The 19,707-nt window shown below is 42.3% G+C and overlaps 1 protein-coding gene across 1 annotated transcript in view; it reads right to left on the reverse strand.

The window, feature by feature from the left end:
• Positions 1 to 15,475, reverse strand: part of LPCAT2 (lysophosphatidylcholine acyltransferase 2) — a 29,839-nt gene extending 14,364 nt beyond the window's left edge. The window contains exons 1-8 of the mRNA XM_062499915.1: positions 15,362 to 15,475; positions 9,756 to 9,895; positions 8,521 to 8,738; positions 7,130 to 7,242; positions 4,875 to 4,935; positions 4,158 to 4,216; positions 2,947 to 2,981; positions 917 to 971 (exon numbers count right to left, since the gene is read on the reverse strand). Coding sequence (XP_062355899.1) covers positions 917 to 971; positions 2,947 to 2,981; positions 4,158 to 4,216; positions 4,875 to 4,935; positions 7,130 to 7,242; positions 8,521 to 8,738; positions 9,756 to 9,895; positions 15,362 to 15,469 — 789 coding nt within the window. The 5' untranslated portion in view covers positions 15,470 to 15,475. The remainder of the gene's footprint in view (positions 1 to 916; positions 972 to 2,946; positions 2,982 to 4,157; positions 4,217 to 4,874; positions 4,936 to 7,129; positions 7,243 to 8,520; positions 8,739 to 9,755; positions 9,896 to 15,361) is intronic.
• Between the last annotated feature and the right edge of the window lie 4,232 nt (positions 15,476 to 19,707).

Genomic DNA, 19,707 nt, shown 5'->3' on the forward strand with positions numbered 1-19,707 from the left:
GGGCTCCATTAACTGTTTCTTGCTCCCATGTATACAAATCACATAGCTATGCCCTACTGAACAAAATTATTAGGAGAATTATCTCTTGATTACACCTTCTACAAATATGTATCTAACGCATGCACTACACAGTAACAAGATGCTCCCTTAAAATTAATATCCTTGTTCCACAACACAGACTACATTGCTAATTGTCAGCAGTAACAGTGCTTGCATTCACAAAACTTTGGACTCAGCTAAAATCCGTGTTTTGCAAATAAACAGCAAAACATGTCATTTTCTCCCCTTCCTCAGGTTCCTAAACATACTTAATCCACACTGACAATCCTCTGTGGTCTGGTAAGGAATGTATTTTGAAAGCTGCCTCTTTGACAGGGAGCAGTTGGTGTGGGTGCTCACATTAAGTGTGGATGTTGTTTCAGTTGCTGTTCATCTGTCTCTGTGCTGTACAGTGGATTTTAACAAGGGAACTGGTTCCTTACATAAAGCTCAGCACAAGTACTTCAGTGAGCTCTTAGCTGTAGAAATCTATGAGAGTCCAGTCTGGCAAGATGGTGAGGAAGAGAAGGTTACTTTGAAGGGATCAGAGGAATGGGGAGGTGGGAAGAAGCTGTTGCCTTTGACAGAATGTATGCTAATTCTTAGTTTTAACATCTGTAGAATTCATGTGGTGATAATTAACAGTGATTTTATAATGCTCTAAAAATAAAGACATTTCTGGCAGCCATCTTAGAAACTCATCAGAATGCTACATACATATGGACAACAAATTAAATCTATTACTTACTGTGATGCTTGTTTCTGAGACATTTATTTACTGTTCTCTAAAAATAACTAATAATGTGAATCATACATTTATATTAAAGCAGAAATTCCCCGGTTGCTAAATCTTAGTACGAAAATTTCCAATTCTTACCTCAACTTCTAATCTTGTGAAGATCTGACACAGTGTCATTATGCATAGCTCTTTACTGCAGGCAAAGAGGAAGAAAAATAATTTTTACTTATTTAAAATGAAAGTATTTGCATGTCAGTAGATTAAATTTTTTTCTAAGCCATTATTAGGCAAGGTATTTAAGCACCTTGCAGTGATGTTTCCCAAGAAGTTACTTTTCACATTTTTTCCATCAGGGCTTCTGCATATAGCTGCTGCTTGCTCACAGGGCAGGCACTTTTTGTCTGCTCTCATGCACATTAACAATTCTGCACAGCTCTTTGGCCAGTAAAATGTCTCCCTTTCTTTAAGAAGGTTCATGGATACTGGATTTTAAACTTTAAGAGCATTGATTCTGAGAAGTAGATTAACTTTATCTTCTATTCTCTCAGCTGCAAAATAGGACCAGTAATTTCCTTATGCAGAACTGGATTTATTAGTATTTGCTAATCATTTTGCAAATTACAGTAACATTTAGACAGATGTGTTTATGAAATGCCAGTAGGGTCACGACCATCAGTGCTTTTTTAAAAAGTCACAAATTTTAGGGTCAACAGATAAGCCAGGGGGAGGAAGAAACTGCTAAAGAGGATAAGCACAGTCACTTTTACTTCTGACTTGCTCTTTTCATTGTGATTTTTAAGCAGAAATGAACATTTGATCTTTACAGCAGGTGTATTACAACATAAAACTTTCAAGCAGTCTTTCTCTGTTCTTGTTTTGGAGAAAATAAAAAACTAAAAGGGAAAAGGCAAGAGAACCTATGGGATTCCTGCCTATCCACGAGTCCCCTCTTAATGCTTGCTTTTCTAACACATAACATCAGGTATTCCTCCCAGCAAGGCACGAAGTAAGAGAGTAGTAAGTGAAAGCAGGAAGTATGGCAGGAGGTTTCTGAGAAGGGCACTGGTGCTGTCCCGTCCCGCCGCAATATCCGGGAAGTTTTACCAGTTCTGCATTTTGTGATCTGCATGTTTGTGCAGGGAATATTCTTCTCCTGCTTCCAGTTAGTTTTGTTAAGAATCTATGGATTCTTCTCCATTGATCCCTTCTCTCCTCAATGCTTTTGCTAAGCAGTTCCTCTCACCTGATCACAGGTTCTGATGTGAGCCTTCACCATCCAGCCACCAGGCTTAGAGCATTTCTCCCTTCTGAGTGAATGGGCAGCATCCTCCCTCCCATGGGAATACCTCTGATTTCAGTCCTTTCTTTGCCTATTCCTACTCCATCTATCGTAACTGAAGATGTAGCTCTATTTTAATCTTTCAGCATATATCCTCCAGAGAGGAAACCTGTAGTATGTACTGAAATTGCAATGTTTATTAGTCTCAGTGTGCTGATAAATGTATCAGAAAGAGCAGTAACAGCACAAAATCTTGGGAAACCAAAATGGACATTTTCATCATGTCCGTTGTCTAAGTGTGCAGATGTTAGGATTATATATATTAAAAAGTGTGTTATAATATATATAATTTATCATATGCAAGTTGTTATTATTATATGTATATAATTTATAAAGACAGTTTAAAAGGTGCTTATGATCTGCTCCACAAGTCCAGATGTGCTTAAAAATCAGCTGCCTCACAAATGTTAGTAAATCAGAACTACTGTACTTAGACACATGAAAACGTATATGGATTCTGAAAATACACACTTTAATAAATGTTTGTAAAGTGAAAAGTATTTTCCAGACATATTTCAGTGCACTTGTGAAGGTTCTTGAATACTTTTCTTTCCTTTGTTCTAGTGTAATGTGCTAATCAGAAGAAAATGAAAAAAAAAAAGAAAAAAGAGTAGAGGAAGTAGAAGTAATATTTTTATTTGCTAACCCTTTCTCTAGCCATTCAGATACAAAATCTACTGCATGACAGCATTATCCCCAGGTATTTCCCCCTCATAAAAGCAGATCTAGAAGAACATGTGTCTTGGCTTAGTGGAATCTGTTTGGCAGACTGTTTATCAACAGGGGAAAAATTTCTGTATGTAATTTTCAGTAGGATTAAGAAACTTACAATGAATAGCCCTGCCATGTCCAGGTCACAGTATCCTAAAGAAAAAATAAAACACAGAAATGTATGACAAAACCAGATGAAAGTTAGCGAGCAGATAAGTTACAATTTAAAACAGGCACAAGTTTAGTAAAAGTGGACGATGTTTTTATAGGCCTGTAGTGAAAATAAATAAAGGTGTTAAGGCAAATACGATTCCTTGCCTTAAAAATTTGGAAATAAGTATGGCAGAGTTTTATGAACAGTTGGGAATAACATTTATAGTTAGTTAGATATTGTAAATCTTTCACTCTGATCTAAACAACAGAAGTAGGGAAAAAATTAATAAGATTTTGTCAGTGGGCCTTACTACTCCCTTTAGAGAGGCATTCACATAAACATGTCTCATTTAGTTTTTAAGGACATTTCTGCATAATTTATCATGCTTTTTCTTTGACATTTTCTTTTTTTTCTCTCTCTGTATTTATTACTTCTTATACATTATTTTTACAGTGTGTACTGGCAGATCCTTAAATCTTACCAGTGAAATGCAATACCAATCCCCTTGAGTGGTTCACTTTTGACATTCATTTGTAAAAGGATTACACAAAGGAGTCATTGCGAATAACAACAAAAACAACCATATTTTTAATCATAAAAAAACCATTAGGAAGTGTAAGTTTGGTCTTTTCTGGATTTGTTGGATGACCAGGTAATTTAAAAAAAAGTTGAAAAGGTCCCAGCCTTACAGGTGGAGAGGAGCTGCACAAGGCATGCTGCATGAAAAGAACATCTGCAAAGCTGCTCTCCTGAGCAGGAGTGTTGCATGTACTGCATGGCTCAGCTTTGCCTCTGCTCAGAACCTTTGCAAGTCCCTTTGCAGTAAGGCTATCTTGAGGTTAACCAAAAAATGGTGACTATTAGGGAAGTCGTGTCCATTTTAGTCTTCAAAGTACAGACACTATGACACTGCAGGAAGTTTCCAACTTCCGCTGCAACACTTTCCTGTCTCCCCTCTTTAGCTAAGAAGCCCAGCAGTAATTTTTCACAGTCAGAATAGCAACTACACCATGGTGATACTTGGGAAGCCTGGCTGCTTCCAGGAGCTCTTCAGTGCTAAAATTCAGGACAATATATTCTGTGGTGACAACGCAAAATATTTATTGTAGGTACCACTTAAGTCAGGGTTTTGCCTTCTGTATTATTAGTTAGTAACAGAAGAATGTTCTGCTCACCAGCTTGTTGGGGTATCGGAGTAACACAGGTTGGACAGGGACTCGTGGAACAAAGGCACCTGCAGCCACAAATTAGAACTAATTGTTACAACTAAGTTTAATACAGCAATTGGGAGCTGTAAGTGATTCATTTCAGACAACAGTACCTGGAAGGAGACATTTTTAAAAAAAGCAAGGAGAATGAGAAGTGTTCTACTTCAGTTTTTTGTTTGTTGTTTGGTTTGGGTTTTATGCATACTGTAGGATGGTTTTGGGGTTTTTTTATTTGTTTTTAAATCAGCAACCAGCAAGATATCAGGACAGAAACTGGTCTGACTTCATCTCAAGGAGAAAGCTGCCTAAGATCCCTGGACTGTTTAAACTCAACTGTTAGCTGGGATAAAAGAATATCATATGAGAAAGTTCATACATTCATCTCTCAACAATCCCAGTTGAGTTTCTGAGTAAATAAATTAGATGAAAACTGTACCCAGAAAAATCCCCCAACTAACTAATCATATATGCCACAGATATTTTGCATCCTGCACAACAGCACAAACCAGAGAAGTAGCTGATTAGCATAAAAGAGTGGGTTTAGTGCCACTGAAACTTTAATAATGTAAGGGATTACTACAGTGCTGTTGTGGATGATGTACCTCACAAGTTCAGTCCTTATTACAACTATCAAATTAATATTGCATATTTTTTTTACAACAACAATGTGATAAAATCTCTCACCTTGTTTAAATGTGATCAGGCAGGATCTGTTTGTGCAGGTGCCTTCAGGGAAAATCAGTATCTTGGATTTAAAGAGAGAGAAAAATATAAACACACACATATATTTCATAAAAGGATTATACTTTAGTATCTGTTATGCACAAGCTGACATTATGCAAGCTCTGTGACCTGCTGCACTGTATCACAGGAATATCATTACTGTTTCCAAAGGAAACAAGCATATTAATGAAGGATGCTTACACTATTATTAACCTGGTCCATCTTGATTTGGAAGCCAATGCTTTCTAAGAAAGGAGTTCTGGGAAAAGGTGTTTATCAATTCAGAAATATGGTACAAAAGGTTTTAAGCTTTTCACTAGTAACTGTAGTGTTGGTAAATAATAGAATTGCTCCTCTGACAGCAGGTCCTTATTGAGCTGCTGGGTGTATAAATACAGGAGTCTGGGCTGAAAGGAAATGCATGAGGTACTTGGGCATTTCCAGGCAGAGATGCTATCAGTGAGATGCCAGCAGTGATGAGATCACAGCTTGAGCAGCAGAGCAAAAGGCAGAGAAGGCATGTGCAGTGAGACAGAGCTCTGAAGGCATTACACACCATAGCAGCCTCTGAACACCATGTGACTCAGACACACCAGCACCCAGAAGGTTCCTGAATTACTGGCTGAGATAGTACACTAAATGCACTGTGAACTGCAGTGTGACGCACTGAATCCAGCCCCCTGTGGAAGGAACACAAGCTTTGTACTTCTCACAACACTACAGGATCATAAGTAGCATTCTAAAAACACCCTAGGACAAAATGGTCTGGATCAAGTGTTCAAGGTGTGCTCCCTTCAGTCTGAATGAACAGGTCAAGGCTAGCTGTGAAAGAGGCCTCAGTAGGTCACACCCAAGGGACACGGACTGTTCAAGGGTATGACAGGGGCAACTGCACACAGCAAGTTACAGCCAGTTCTCCATGACACATCCTGTAATCAGAAAGTGTGGCCAGGGCACAGGACTAGAAACCACTCAGTGACACCCTCAGCTGCACTGCTGATTCAGTCTTGGAGATTCCCAGATTACTTGACTCATAATCTATTTATGCCACAATAAATATCTAGCTTTCATCCCAAGTGCAGCACTGCTGCAGGAACCCACTTCCCTTTCCTCCCCATGCTGCTTTCAGCAGAGATCAGGTCTACCAGGGCATTCATCCATAACAGTTTAGCAAAACATAAGCACCAGTGTAGTCTGTAAGCCCAGTACTAAAAATATTTGGCATGTGCATGTTGAACTGACAAATTAAAAAAATAATGGAGGATGTAAAATTATTTAGAGCAGCTTAGAAAAACAGATTTATGAGTCAAAGTAACCTAAATGTTAAAAAAGCTCTTAGAAAGGTATTTATGAAGTAAAAAGGTATGAAATGTGTAAATAATGCCATTACCAAAAAAAAAAAAAAAGTAGCAAAGATTGGTCTTCCAGAAAGGCAGTCCCACATAAGATGTCTGGAGATGCACAACTACTCCCAGTCTTTCTTCTTCCAAAGGATGTGGATTTCCATCCCAGGCCTTTGCTTTTCATATAAGCAGCAGAGCTGCTGCCTCAACACTTTCCTCCCTCCTGATCAGCCCCTGCCCCATTAGGTCTTCCAGATGGAAAGCCATCCAGGACCTGGAAGCAGAACGGCAGCTTGCTGCTGAGGAATAACCATGGGAAACACTTGCAGAAGCAGCAACTATAGCTTCCATGTCAAAACCCTTCCACAGTTCAGATCAATCTAAAAATCTTGGGTTTAGTGCATTATTAACCTGAAGAATGAACTGAGCTCCACCTCATCCATACTATATGTGAGAAACTCAAGTTTTGAGCTAAAGTACTGCTCCTACTGATCTTGGACAGTCTGGGTTACCCGTCCCATCCTCGGCGTGGTGTGAGAACAGCTACAAGCCTAGCTTCAGAATACTGACCCACACATAGCAATGCAATTCATCTGCTACACTGAAGGCAGCATGTTAACATTGGACAAGGGAAAAGAGAGAGTCAAGAGCATCTGCATTTGCAACAGCAATTGGTGTTGGCTGGATTTAACTGATCCATTTGTCACAACAAAACTCCTTCTGGTCACCGGATTTTTCCCTTAACCCAGTCATATACCTGAGAACTGACCTAATTTCTGTACATTTTAAGAATCCTGTCCATCTGGTCACTTGTGATATTGTGATGCACAACTAATAGGAATATATGATAGAAGTTAGCAGTGTATTTATTACCTGTGGCCACTGGCCTCTTGATAACGCCCGTCTAGTTATCTCAGCAACCGTGTTCTTCCGGGAATTAGGGTCTTGACGAGAAACTGCTACAGGCTGAAGGGATCTTAAGATTGCTGTGAAACATATGAAAAAAACCCAGCTTTATACTAGTGCTTAGAAAACACAGGGTTTAAGGGTTGGGTTGGGGTTAGCCTTGCATTCAAGGCTTCCTTATAGCAAAAACTTATTGTTCATATACTAGAGACAGACTCCACACAAACAACTTTCAGACTAAATTGATAAGAGTGTTACTGTTCTCTTTTTGCAACATGGGAAGTAAGACACAGAAGGTATACCCAGCCTGCCAGCTGAGGAGCTTTACAGTAGATATAAACATGTAAAATTCACCCAAACACATTCTAATAATATTGCTGTTATTTTCCACTAAGCATTTCCACACAATTCTTAGACAGTGACCTGACTGGATCTGCTCACGGGCCATGCTCAGGCCTAACTTATGCAGACTGCACCCAAAGTGTGGTTTTAGCCTTCCCTTTCCTGTAACAAAGCATGCAGAGCTTCAATGTAAATTACAGAGAAAAAACCCTCATTTAATCAGAAGTCTACATGAGAATGTGTGGACCTTCGTGATGAGAAACCTGGCAAAGAATTATCTTCTCTGTCCCAATCCTCTGCTTTTAAGCTAAAATCAATATATTCTCTGTTCATTTATTTTCTACAAAAACACTTTGCTATGTTGCTTACTGTGTTTAGTTCTGGGTTACTGTATAGCCAGCAGAAAGTCTACAGCTGATTCTAGCAATAATGCAAATGGGGACTCATTTTGTGCCAGAAGGAGGAGAAAATAATAGAAGCATGACTCATCTGATCTTTTCCATTCCCTGCATTTCCTTTTTGAGTAACTCCTCTTTTATTTCTTCCTGGTCTTGCTCCCATTAAAAAAAAATCCATAACAGTGCCTGCAGGTTTAATCTTATAAATGTGGTATTTTCCAGATTATTGTACTTTGGGTCTGTTTTGAAATAACCTTCACTCACATTTGTGGACCACACTGTTAAAAGACAGCAGTGGAACAGATTTTTTGAGCTACTACCAGGAGAATAAAAGAGAAAGCTTCCAAGCTGAGCAGCTGCAAAACATGCTTTCACTATAAAACAAGTTCAAAATTATACTGTATTTCATACCTGAAAAGAAACAGCATAATTTCTAAGCATTTTTTACCAATCCAAAAAGATAATGTGTCATAGGAATACCTGGAAATAATTTGCCAGTATCTTTGGAAGCTAAAGAGCTTAAAAGTCTGCCCTTAAATTACTTTAGGAGACAAAATTTTTGGCCCAATGTCAAGTTATTGACTTGTACCTCTTAATTTTTTTTTCATAAATACTTACTGCCAAATACTGGAGTTGACAAATTCTCTGCTCTAGACACTATTGATGGCATCCCAGTCAGGGCACAAATAATGGCATCAAAAAAGCTGGAATGAGGGGCTGCGACAAAGATTGGGGCTTCTGGTAGACTTGCTACTTTCCCTTTCACTTTCACTTGGAATCCCATCACAAAAAACGCTGTGCGAGTCAGGCTGGAGAGGGTGGTCTGGATCATCCTCCTTTAAACACAAACACAAAAATCTTGTCCAGCTTACAGTCAGTATTTATTTTGTGCTTCAAAAGCAAAGCCCCTAACAGATTTCCTAGCTCTAACCAGCAAGAGGGCTCCACGCAGGGTAGCAATGCTACTCACCAGCAGAATGTAGGGCTAAAGGGGAAGTAGGGAAGGGGACATCACCTTTCCTGATGGAAGGAAGATAAGGCAATGTACAGCACCTTGTGAAACCCTCTTCCCAGGTACACTATTTCTCATGGCATATTTTATGGCATTGTACCATTACACTATTGTGAGGGAATTAATTAGCAGATTTAGTGTCCATTCTGTAACAATTTATGGAACTGATACTGGTTTTTAATATCAGATTTTAGCAAGAAAAATTAAATGACAATGTTTCCTTACTGGAAAGTGTTCCCACAGTAAGGGACACGCTCCTAACCTCTCCCTAATCTTCTGGTCTTGTTAGAATTCACTTCCCCTGTCTCCTTCTCCTCCTGCAACTGCAGTGCATCATGGCTAGAAGGGAACTTCAGTACTCTGAGGTCAGAAATGCGTGACTGAAACCCAGAACCCACAGAAGCAGCTGTGAAATACCACTTCAAGGGCAATGCAGCTGAGAGATGTCAAAGCCAGTTTTGTCATAGAATAATAGCATAGCAGAAATGACAAAGGCTACACAAGAGCTCAGTCTATGTCATGTCACAAAATACTTGCTTAATTAATTTCTTTTCTCAAATATTCCTGTTAGGATTATTACTGAAGTAAGTCCTAGCTTACAGATAGCCTATAAATGTTTTTATACAATTTTTTTAACCTCAAGACAACTGAAAATCTACCCATTTTAAAAGGCCCACTTGTTGTAAAATATACGCATTAAAAATTTGCTTTATGTAACTGAGGAATCCTCTTTAATCAAAAGGAAGAATGAAAGGAAAAAAGCTTTAGATCCTAGCTTTGAGTTATTAGGAAAAAAAAAACCCAACGACTTAATTTTCACAAATAATGGTCACTTTTTCACCTTCTCCATCCTTTCAGTGGCAGAAATCCTCTTCCAGGCTGGCAGAAAGTTGCAATTGATGCAGACAGCCAAGCTAGCAGTAAAATGAATGTGATGCATATGGCACGGAAGGGAAGCAAAATAATCCCCTGGAGAACAGTCTGGAAAAAAAGAGGTGAAAAATCTTAAGAAATGGTATCAACAGAAATAAGTCTGCTATCTGTGTAGTTGCTTTACAAGGATTCTAAAGTACTACCATTACTGCTTTGTGATTTAGTAAGGAAAGCTTTAATGATTCCAGTGCTCTTATGGAAAATAATTAGTGGTATTTCATTTTCACTTTTGAGTTCCCATTCCCATTGGAGTTCAGGAAGAAATGGAATATCTGACTATTTATGTGTTTGGCTTGGATGCAGCTAGACACAGAGGGTAAACTAAGTTTGTTGGCTCCAGTTTATATTTGGTCCTGGTCTGCAGCACACAACAGCCCAGATGAGTCTGCCCAGCTGACACGTACCTCCACTACAGAGCTCTCTACCACCAGCTGCCTATCTAGAAGTCAAGCGGGATCATTAAGATGACTAATTGCACTCTTGCCCTTTCAAGTGCCAAATCTTGTGCTGAGTCACAAATTGCTGCAAGTGATCCTCACTAGATCTCTCCAGGGAGATGTGCACACACAACACAACAACACAACACAACGTCACTTCCCCCAGCTGGGACTAAAACCAAGGTTTTAGTTGCCCTGACTGCAAACAATCCTCAAACACCATCCCCAGCCCTCCCAAAGGAATCGTTACCTTGTGTATTTTCATGCACAGCTCCAGGAAACAGGTGTACTGGCACCATGATGGACCACAGGCAGCTCTGCTACAGGGCAGGGCAGGAAGAAATTCTTAATTTTTTTATCCCAGCACATTAGGTTAGAAACTGTATCCTGAAGGTTGGCCTTTATGGTGCAACAAGCACTGTGCAGAGGGAGCAAGGCTGGGGCTGGGAGCTGTGTGAGCAGAACCCAGCATTCCTGGGAAACCAGTAAAGGGTTCAACTCCCTTTGGCACTAATCCAGCTCAGCTGCCATTCACTGATGAGGACCAGTTTGTGTGCAAACCTATGCACAAAACAAAACACCTCCCAAAAGAACTGTAATAGTGATTTTTGAAAATTTATTTGGGCTGTTTCTTCAAGTGCCTCAAGTCTTATCTGAGAGCGTATCACAGACTTTGACAGCTCCACCAGTTCAAGGGTATGAGGGAAGTTACTGAAGGAGAGTTAAGAGAATTTAACCTATCCTTGTTAGCTTACTATGTTTTATGCTTTACTAGTTTTTAAGAAAATCTGCAACTGAACAAGACTGCTCCTCTCTCAAAATCAACCTTTCTAGTCAGCTCTATAACAATGGCCTCTTACTGTACAGAAAAAGCAAGGCTTTTTGTAAGTTAATTTTACAAAATAGTTTGAACCTCCTAGAGCTGGCGATTATTAACATCACAGTGAATGATAAATTTACATTTTTTTTTTTAAATGGAACAAGTGTAGTATATTTGAAAATAAGCACCTCAGTGTATACTTTATCCAATTTTTTTGATACAGTCAGTTGCTTCTTATTTTCCTTTCACCAATACAGGCCTTTCCCTCCCCCCAAATCCCTTCCATCTTCATGTACTGTCCTCTTACCCTCCTCCTGTCAATACTCAGGAGAGGCTCTGCTATCTGGCTCTAAACCCTCTGACACTGATGAGGATTAAGATGAATTTGGGGCTTTCAGGACTCACTTCTGTGTTACCACAGGCACGGTGACAACAGACCAAACACGACAGTGGATACACACAGTAAATTACAATAAGCATGATAAGCAGGTACACTCTGTTGATGTTTATGTTCTGCAAGCACTGCCATACAGTGAGTTTCCAGGAGAGACCTGAACACTTAGGTCTGATTGTTTCTTTCTTTTATTTAACAGTTCTGTGTAACTAGCTATGGAATTTTAACCATAACTTTATGGACAACAGGCAAAGGACTGCTCTAGATCACAGAAATGAGCACAACATGTTTGACCCTAGAGATCTAGTGCTCCCACACACTCTGGTACCAGCTGTGGCAAATCTGAAAAAGTCAAGTAGGAAGACAAACCAACAAAGACTCCTTGCTTATCTCCCAAAATTAGATTTTTTTTTCTCTATATGCATCTTCTTTTAGTATGATCTATAGTCCAGTTCAACATTTCAGCTGCATTCAATTCTCCAAAATGGGCAGTGTAAGCATAAATCAGTGTGGTTTGACTTAAAACAATGTTTTTCTTCATAAAAAAGGAATATATATATACTGACCTAAAATGAAAAATAAAGGATGCAATAGCAAAACCAAAACAATCTCTTCTTCAAAACTTTAATAAATTCATTAATCTATTTTAGGCAGATGCACAGGTGGTACTGATCTGCTGATGCAAGCTATTGGCTTTCTAGGTCACTGTGTAATGAGGCAGAGTTGGTTTCTGCTCCATCAGCTGCAGAGTAGGGTAAGAAAAGGACAGAAAAGAGAAAGGTCAAGGTAGACTAGAAAAGGGAAAGCATAGCAGAAAAACATACAGAGAAAAAATCCTAAGTTTAGTTACTACTCAGTAGAACCAGCACCATTCCAGCTTCCGTGCAGTAATCACCGAGATAGAATTATTCTGAGTCATCCAAAGAACCTTTTCCCACATACTGAATCACCCATGTACTTTCTGTTTACTGTGTCTGCAGTAACTGCATGTCCTGTCACTGCAGCAGTCCTGGCAGTCCAGGTCCCACTCCCATAGCTGACTGATCCTTGATCAATACATGGGATTATACCTCCACTGATGGTAGGAACCTGTGGAAAAGCAGGTCTATCAGAAAGCCACAGAACCGCATATGAAATTTTGTTCAACTTTAGCTGCTGTCAAGTTATCCAGGAAGCAGCAGCAGAGCGTGCTGGGGACCAGAATGAAGCCCCACTCCCACTGAAACACATTGACACCTGCAGCTGTGATCAGATGGATGGTCCCCCACAGCAGTGCACACAGGGCAAGATGGTGTTCCACGAGCATCCAGAGGATGTCACACTTCTTGCTTCCAAGTCCAGCTGCTTGCTTCCAAAAATACTGCTTTTAGCATGCTTGCTGTGGTATTGCAAAGCTCACCATTGCAGCAGTCCACTGAGCATCTCTTCTGAATAAACTGGAATCCAGTAATGACTGGATCCAGTAATGACTAGTCATTACTAGTGACTAGTAATGACTTAACTGTGCTTTGTATTTGCAGTTCAGAAGTTAGGACAGCAAGTGAGATATCAGGAGCAAAAGAATTAAAACTAAAACGCAGGAAAAAGCTCAACAATGAATTGCAGCCAACTTCTGTCAGAGGATGAAAATCAGAAGTATTTGACAACTCTTTTAAAACTGTTTGGCACATAAAGATGTTTAACACAGCACAACTGATCCTTGCTTTGCAAGTTCTAAAAATGACAAATAAAGGATGGCTTGTAAACTATTAACAAGGAATGGCAAGAAATTGTAAAATTTTCTCGCTCCACTTTTCAGTCTGGCTGTTTTTATATTTGAAGCTGAAGGAAATGCAAACAGCTACCCTGTCTCTCTTTGAAGCTTCATTCATCAGGCACACAGCAGCCTTTACATTCAAGGTCACTGACACATGGAAATCCTGCTGTGGACTCCCAGAGAAAGAGGGTTTTGAAATCCTATGCTTGTATTGGTGCACGTTAAAGGAATAGTGCAGAATGGGGAGACATAACAAGACTATCCCTAACATGCAAGAATGGAGAAACACTACAATTGACGTGAATAGGAAGAGAAGGGAGACTTCTCTTTTCTGAAGTTTATAGCAACACTGTCTGGTAAGGCCTTGATTCCCAGCAGGGCTGACTGGCAGTGCTGAGCAAGAGAGGAGCAGAGGTTTACAGGACAAAGCTATCAGTAGGAAGTATCCCGGTCCTTATGACCACAGGGGGAAAAGAACAGAAGGGAGCAAACCACAATACAGAAAAGGTTCTCTCTTGTGTGCTTTTCTGCTTTACAATTCTGTGACTGTTTTGCTCCTCAGCTCACTAGCACCAGACCCTAACCTAGATGGGTGCTTTTCCTTCCAGGTACATTATGGAGTAACTTAAAAGTGCAAGTTTTTCAAACTAATCTGTGCATCCTCCAGAAAGGACAGCCAGCACAGAAAGCAGTCCATTTCTGGTACCTCACTAAGAAACTGGTTTCTTCAGGGTTCATGCCTAAAGCTACTGATTCAGAAGCATTTGAAATGTGTTCCAGGCTACTAGCAAAACAGTGGGGATAAAAGGACTTGAAATTGTTTTCCAGGTTTCTCACGTTTCCTCTACGCAGCTACCTTCAGGGCAAACATTGTTTATAACTTGAGGAAGGTCTATATGAAACATATTTAGTTGTATGTCAGCTTCAGATATTTATAGCCATCAGCAAAAAATGCTGATGTCCTCATTGTCCTCAATAACATATTAATGTTTGGTTCATCAGCTAATTTTTAAATAATGTTTTTAAGAATCAAAGCGTTTTTAGTTGCATGAGTATCCTGTAAGTCTTGTGTGTGCTTGTACACAAGTCATACTGGGACAGCACTCAGCTCAGAGCCTGAGTCAATTCACACAGTGACACCAGTAAGTGATCCATGAAATATGGGGTACCATTTTCTGTTGTACACCCTACAATATGAAGCCAAGAGATTCACTCCTCCCTCCCCAACCCAGGCTTGAAATCAGCTTAAAGCCAGTTAAGCATCCGAAACAGCAGGACTGAAAAAGTTATCTTCTGTTTTATCTTTTCATATCAGAGAGAAGTTGGCATCTTAACTCTAGACCTGACAAGATTGACTGATGAGTAGTATTTAATTCTTGAAACAGGACCCTGTTTTCTCTAGAAGTGATGTGTTATTAGCAATAATTGCACAAACGTTTCCAAAAGCTTGTTTTCAGTCATCTGCTAAACGTTTTAAGTTTGAAGTCAGTAAGCCTCTGCATATGCATGCAGCTCGTGGACTCTGAAAGATGGAAGAACTTAATTTCAAAAAGTGGCTTTTTTACGCTGATCACCCTTTGCATCTTGGACCGTCTACACAACTTCCTCGTGGTTATTCCTCTCTAGATTAGATCAGGCGGCAAGCTATGCCGAAGAGGGGAAGGAAACGTTCTCAAGAGCAGCCCGTTCCCGGCAAAGCCGGGAGCTGTAGATGCGATGCAGAGCCGGGCTGCTGCGCTCAACGGCGGGCGGTGCTGGGCAAGCCGGGCCCGCAGCCCCGGCCGCCGGCGGCACTTTCAAACCTCGATCGCTCACACCGCGCCCTGCCCCGGCAAGGGGGGCTCGAAAGCGACCAGCGCCCCGCGGCCCGCACCGCTGGCAGCCCCGCGGGGGCCCGGGGCGAGGCACGGAGCGCCGGTCCAGAGCCGCGCCCGGGGGTGCCGCGCCCGGGGGTGCCGCGCCCGGGGGTGCCGCGCCCGGGGGTGCCGCGCCCGGGGGTGCCGCGCCCGGGGGTGCCGCGCCCGGGGGTGCCGCGCCCGCCCCGCCGCGCTGCCCTGCGCATCCCGGCCCGGCCCGGCGGCCTCTTCCGCACGCCCTCCGGCCTTACCCGCAGCTTGTCGCCGGCGCTGAGGCGGCCCGGGTGCACGAAGGGGTTGGGGACGGTAGGCGGGCTGAAGGACTGCTGCCTGGGCAGCGGCAGCACCCGCGCCGCCATCGCCGCCGCGATCCCTGGCGGCTGCGCATGAGCCGGCGGCGGGGCCCGGGGCCAGCGGCTCCGGCCGGCCCTGCCCACCGCGGGAGCCCCGCCTCGGGCAGGTGAGGGCGGCCGGGCCTGCGGGCGGGCCGGGCCGGGCGGTGCCAGCGGCAGCGCTGGGGTCCGTGTCCGCCGGCCCTGCCCGTGTTCTGCCCCGTGCTGGGGTCCGTGTCTCCCGGCCCTGCCCGTGCCCTGCCCCGTGCTGGGGTCCGTGTCAGCCGGCCCTGCCCGTGCCCTGCCCCGTGCTGGGGTCCGTGTCAGCCGGCCCTGCCCGTGCCCTGCCCCGTGCTGGGGTCCGTGTCTCCCGGCCCTGCCCGTGCCCTGCCCCGTGCTGGGGTCCGTGTCCGCCGGCCCTGCCCGTGTTCTGCCCCGTGCTGGGGTCCGTGTCCCCCGGCCCTGCCCGTGCCCTGCCCGTGCCGACCAGCGCTGTGCAGCTGAGCCGCGTTCGCCGGGGTCGGTCGCAGGGCGATGTTCACAAGCCCTGGGAGCAACGCGGGCCGGTGTCTGAGAGAGGAGAGGGGCAAGCGCGGTCACGGCACACGGCAGAGGTTGTTTCTAGGAGAATGGTGCATTTTCACCACTGCGCAAGGCCGGTACGGTGGTTCTGGTTCTTGAACACGTGAGGTCTACAGATCCGCTGCAGCCTTTCTGAGGTGATGGATGTCCGTGGGATCCCTTCCCGCACGCGTGCCTGGAGGGATGCGCCAGGAGCAGTAAAATACTGTCTTCCGGCACCTTCTGCCGGCCTGCCTGCCTGCTGCTGCTGCTTTCAACCCAAGGGGAAGTTCCACGCTGACCACATTTAGGAAGCAGGATTTTGGGTTCTCACAGGAATCCGGTCCAGTGGTGGGGCTGAGCTGCCAGTCTGTCTGTGCAGTGAGTGCTGGCCTCTTGTGTGACATTGGTTCAAACGCTTTGTTTTGCTATGGTGCTTTTCCAGTTTCTCCTTCACACGAAATTATTGGTACTTCCTGGCACAACAGCTGTCTGTATGCTGCTGGACTGTTCGTGTTGCTGTAATGAAACTAATTATAAACATCTCGTAGTTCAGTTCCCACTTTGACGTCTCTGCTTCCACAAAGATACCATCAGCATTCACAAAACTTAATTATTATAAAATTATTATTTGTGTTTTGCAACTGCATGTCCTTAAGGAGTAGTCATAATCATATACTTGGGCTAACTGAAGCCTGCCTGTAATGGAAGCTTGATGAGTGTAGGATTTCCCTTGGCTGGTTTCCAGGATTTCCCTGTGAGTGCCAGTCCTTGAAACCAGCACCGTCCCCTGAAAAAGCGGAGAGCTGTGAACGAACTGGATCAGCACAATCATCACAGAAAGTAAGGCTGGCGGGAACTCCAGAGGAAAATGATCAATTCTACCTCCACCACTCTTGGCAGATGATTTTACAAGCTCTTTTTAAAAGCCCATGACTTCCCTAGCTGAACCGTTCCAGCACTTTTCTGGTAATGTCTTGAAATTATTTTTTTCTGTATCTGTGAAGAATCTCTCTCATTGCAGATGACATCCATCCTCAGTGGATGCAAGAACTGGTCCCTTTCCTCTCTGCAGCTAGTTTTTGCACACTTGTGTAGTGTTATGATTCTATAAGAGAATGTTTTCAGATTTTCCCTCCCACGTGATAGCATTCTTAAATCTTTCCTCTGTTTTTTTTTCCAATAAGTCCACACCTTTCTTGAGGCTCCCAAACAGGAAATACTACTGCTAGGAGGCCTGACCAGTGCAACTGAGTGGACAGGAAGGATTAATTTGTGTCTGACAAATTATATTATTGTATCACTATATAATAGTGTCTGCTTTTTTTTTTTCTTTTTTTTTCTTTTTTTTTCTTTTTTTCTTCTGCCATTAGCTTGATCCTGTGACTCACACTGTGGCTTTGCAGACATGGTGCTTTTCATATATAGATTAGTGTTTCTGGTGACTTGTACATTTATTAAAAGCAATAATATTGGTTATAAAGTTTCTACTCAGGCTGATTAGCTATACCACCATTTGAAAGGCTTAACATCACAAGTACCAAAATGCAAGCACAGTGCAAAAAACCCTTTAATGTTCAGAACACGTGGGACAGTGCGATCATATTTAATTCTTTGGCTAAATTAGGCTCAGCATCTCTTTTGAATAATAATTCTGTTTTTGTCTATGAATCTGTGGTAAATTGAATCTTGATCAATGGCCTACTAACATAAAACACCACCAAGCTTTTGCAAAGCTGCTATCTGTAACCTTGCACCAAGAGCTTTATATGGACAAAAGCTAAAGATGGACATCAAGGGAATAGGTAGCATTAGCTTGCTACTCATTATTTTTCTTGGTTGAAACTACAGCTTCGGTTCTGCAGGTCACTAGGAGAATGTATGTTTTTCCTGAGGAGCTTACTTTATACCTTGATTCTGCCTAGAAACTGTAGAAAAGTGGCTCTGGAGCAGGTGTAGCTTCTGTATACAATCCAAATGAATCATGTTAGTGGCACATGAAAATCCAGCACATATTTCCCTAAGACAGGAATTTTTCTCTTTCATAAACACAGCTTTTTTTTTTTAAGTGTAAGCAGCTTTATAGTGTTTAATATAAATTGTATATATACAGTCTAAAAAGTCTAAAAAACTAAGATATCTGCCTTATTGTAGCTGCCTTTGGGACAGTTTACTCTTCCTGATTTTTGTAAAAATATACTCTAATTTATCTTCCAATCATAAAATTTGAGGTAGGCAAAAGCATATACTGGAGAATATAAAATATTTGCAAACTTTTTTTTAAACTCTTCTGTCAGTAATTCCTAATCTGAACCAGAGGCTAAAAGAAGGTGCCCTTTTTAACGTTTTTCTGTTTAATTCTTTTGACCAGGGCTGTTTTACCTTTATAAAAACATGTGTACAGAGACATTTTTTGATACAGAAATTGAAAATCTGCTCATGTTTGACCTGTTCCGTGCTGTTGTCTGACAAAAATCTGCCATCTCCTGGCCCAGCTGTGTAACACTGCTGCACACAGCAGTTGGGGAGCATCACTTCACTGCTTGTAAGAAAAACAGCTCCTCTCAAGGACTAGCTAAAAAACTTCATGCAAAGTGCCATTCTGATTTTCCAGTTTCTTTCTGTAGTACTAAATGCAAACTACTTGTGAGAAATGTGTATGAGGACAGCAGTAGAATGCCATGTGTTTCTGTTCTCAATTCAACACCTTCTTGCTTGCTTGCTTGCTTTTTTTCTTATTTTCTGGCTTGCTTTCTTGCTTTCTTGCTTGCTTGCTGTCTGGGCCGTGGTCCCCTAATGCTGCTTCTGTTTGTGCCTCTCTCCTGGAAGAATGCCTGCTAACACCTTCAAAGTGCCCATCTGGGCCCAGCTGTCAGCATGTTCTCTCCAGCCATCAGGGCAGCCAAAAAGCGTGATATGAGTCACATGAAATTTGTCTTTCTCCACCTGGGACAGTCTTCCAACGTTATCCTGGTAAGCTGTGAATACTCAAAGGTCTTTATGACTTGACCATGCACCAGGGTCACACAACCTCAGTGTGATGCCACGTAAATGGCACTGTGGGTGTGTGAGTCCTGAGGGTTCTGTCAATCAATTGCAGTCTCCTGGGAATCCAGCTCTGCTCATCCCTCAGTAGAATTCATTAGTTTATTGAGACTTCGAGCAAGGAAAGCAGTTCTGGACTGCTCATTTCAGAGTGCTCAGGAACTTGGGGACTGGAGGAGGTGCTGACTTGCATGCATGCACCTGTCCAAGCAGGCACACAGGGGGGCATACATGTATACACAAACCCAGACATACCTTTTCTTCCAAGACAGGTGCTGAGATAGATGTATCTTGGAGTTTTCATTTAATGTTAAATAGAATTGAAACACCCCTAAAGCTAATCTTTCTTTTGGGTATTCCTAGATGTTTTCTCTTACAGACATTTGTTTATCTGCCTCTGTCCCATCTTCCCTAAATATTAGACTTCCTGTATTTGTATTATATTCATTATATTGATGCACATAAGGTTCACAGTGTTTGTTTGGTAAGTTTTCAAATGGGTCATTCAATTTGTGAGCTTTTTCTAGCTGTTTGTGTCAGAGAGAAGTTGTCCCCAGTTTATTATCCATGCCAACCCATAAGTGCAGGTAAAAGAGCCCTAGCATGCTGGACCAAAGAGGAAAACTTCATGCTGAAAGTTCCCTGAAGCTTCTTCTGCT

Source organism: Cinclus cinclus, chromosome 11, assembly GCF_963662255.1.
Source record: "Cinclus cinclus chromosome 11, bCinCin1.1, whole genome shotgun sequence".
Lineage (NCBI taxonomy): Eukaryota > Metazoa > Chordata > Aves > Passeriformes > Cinclidae > Cinclus > Cinclus cinclus.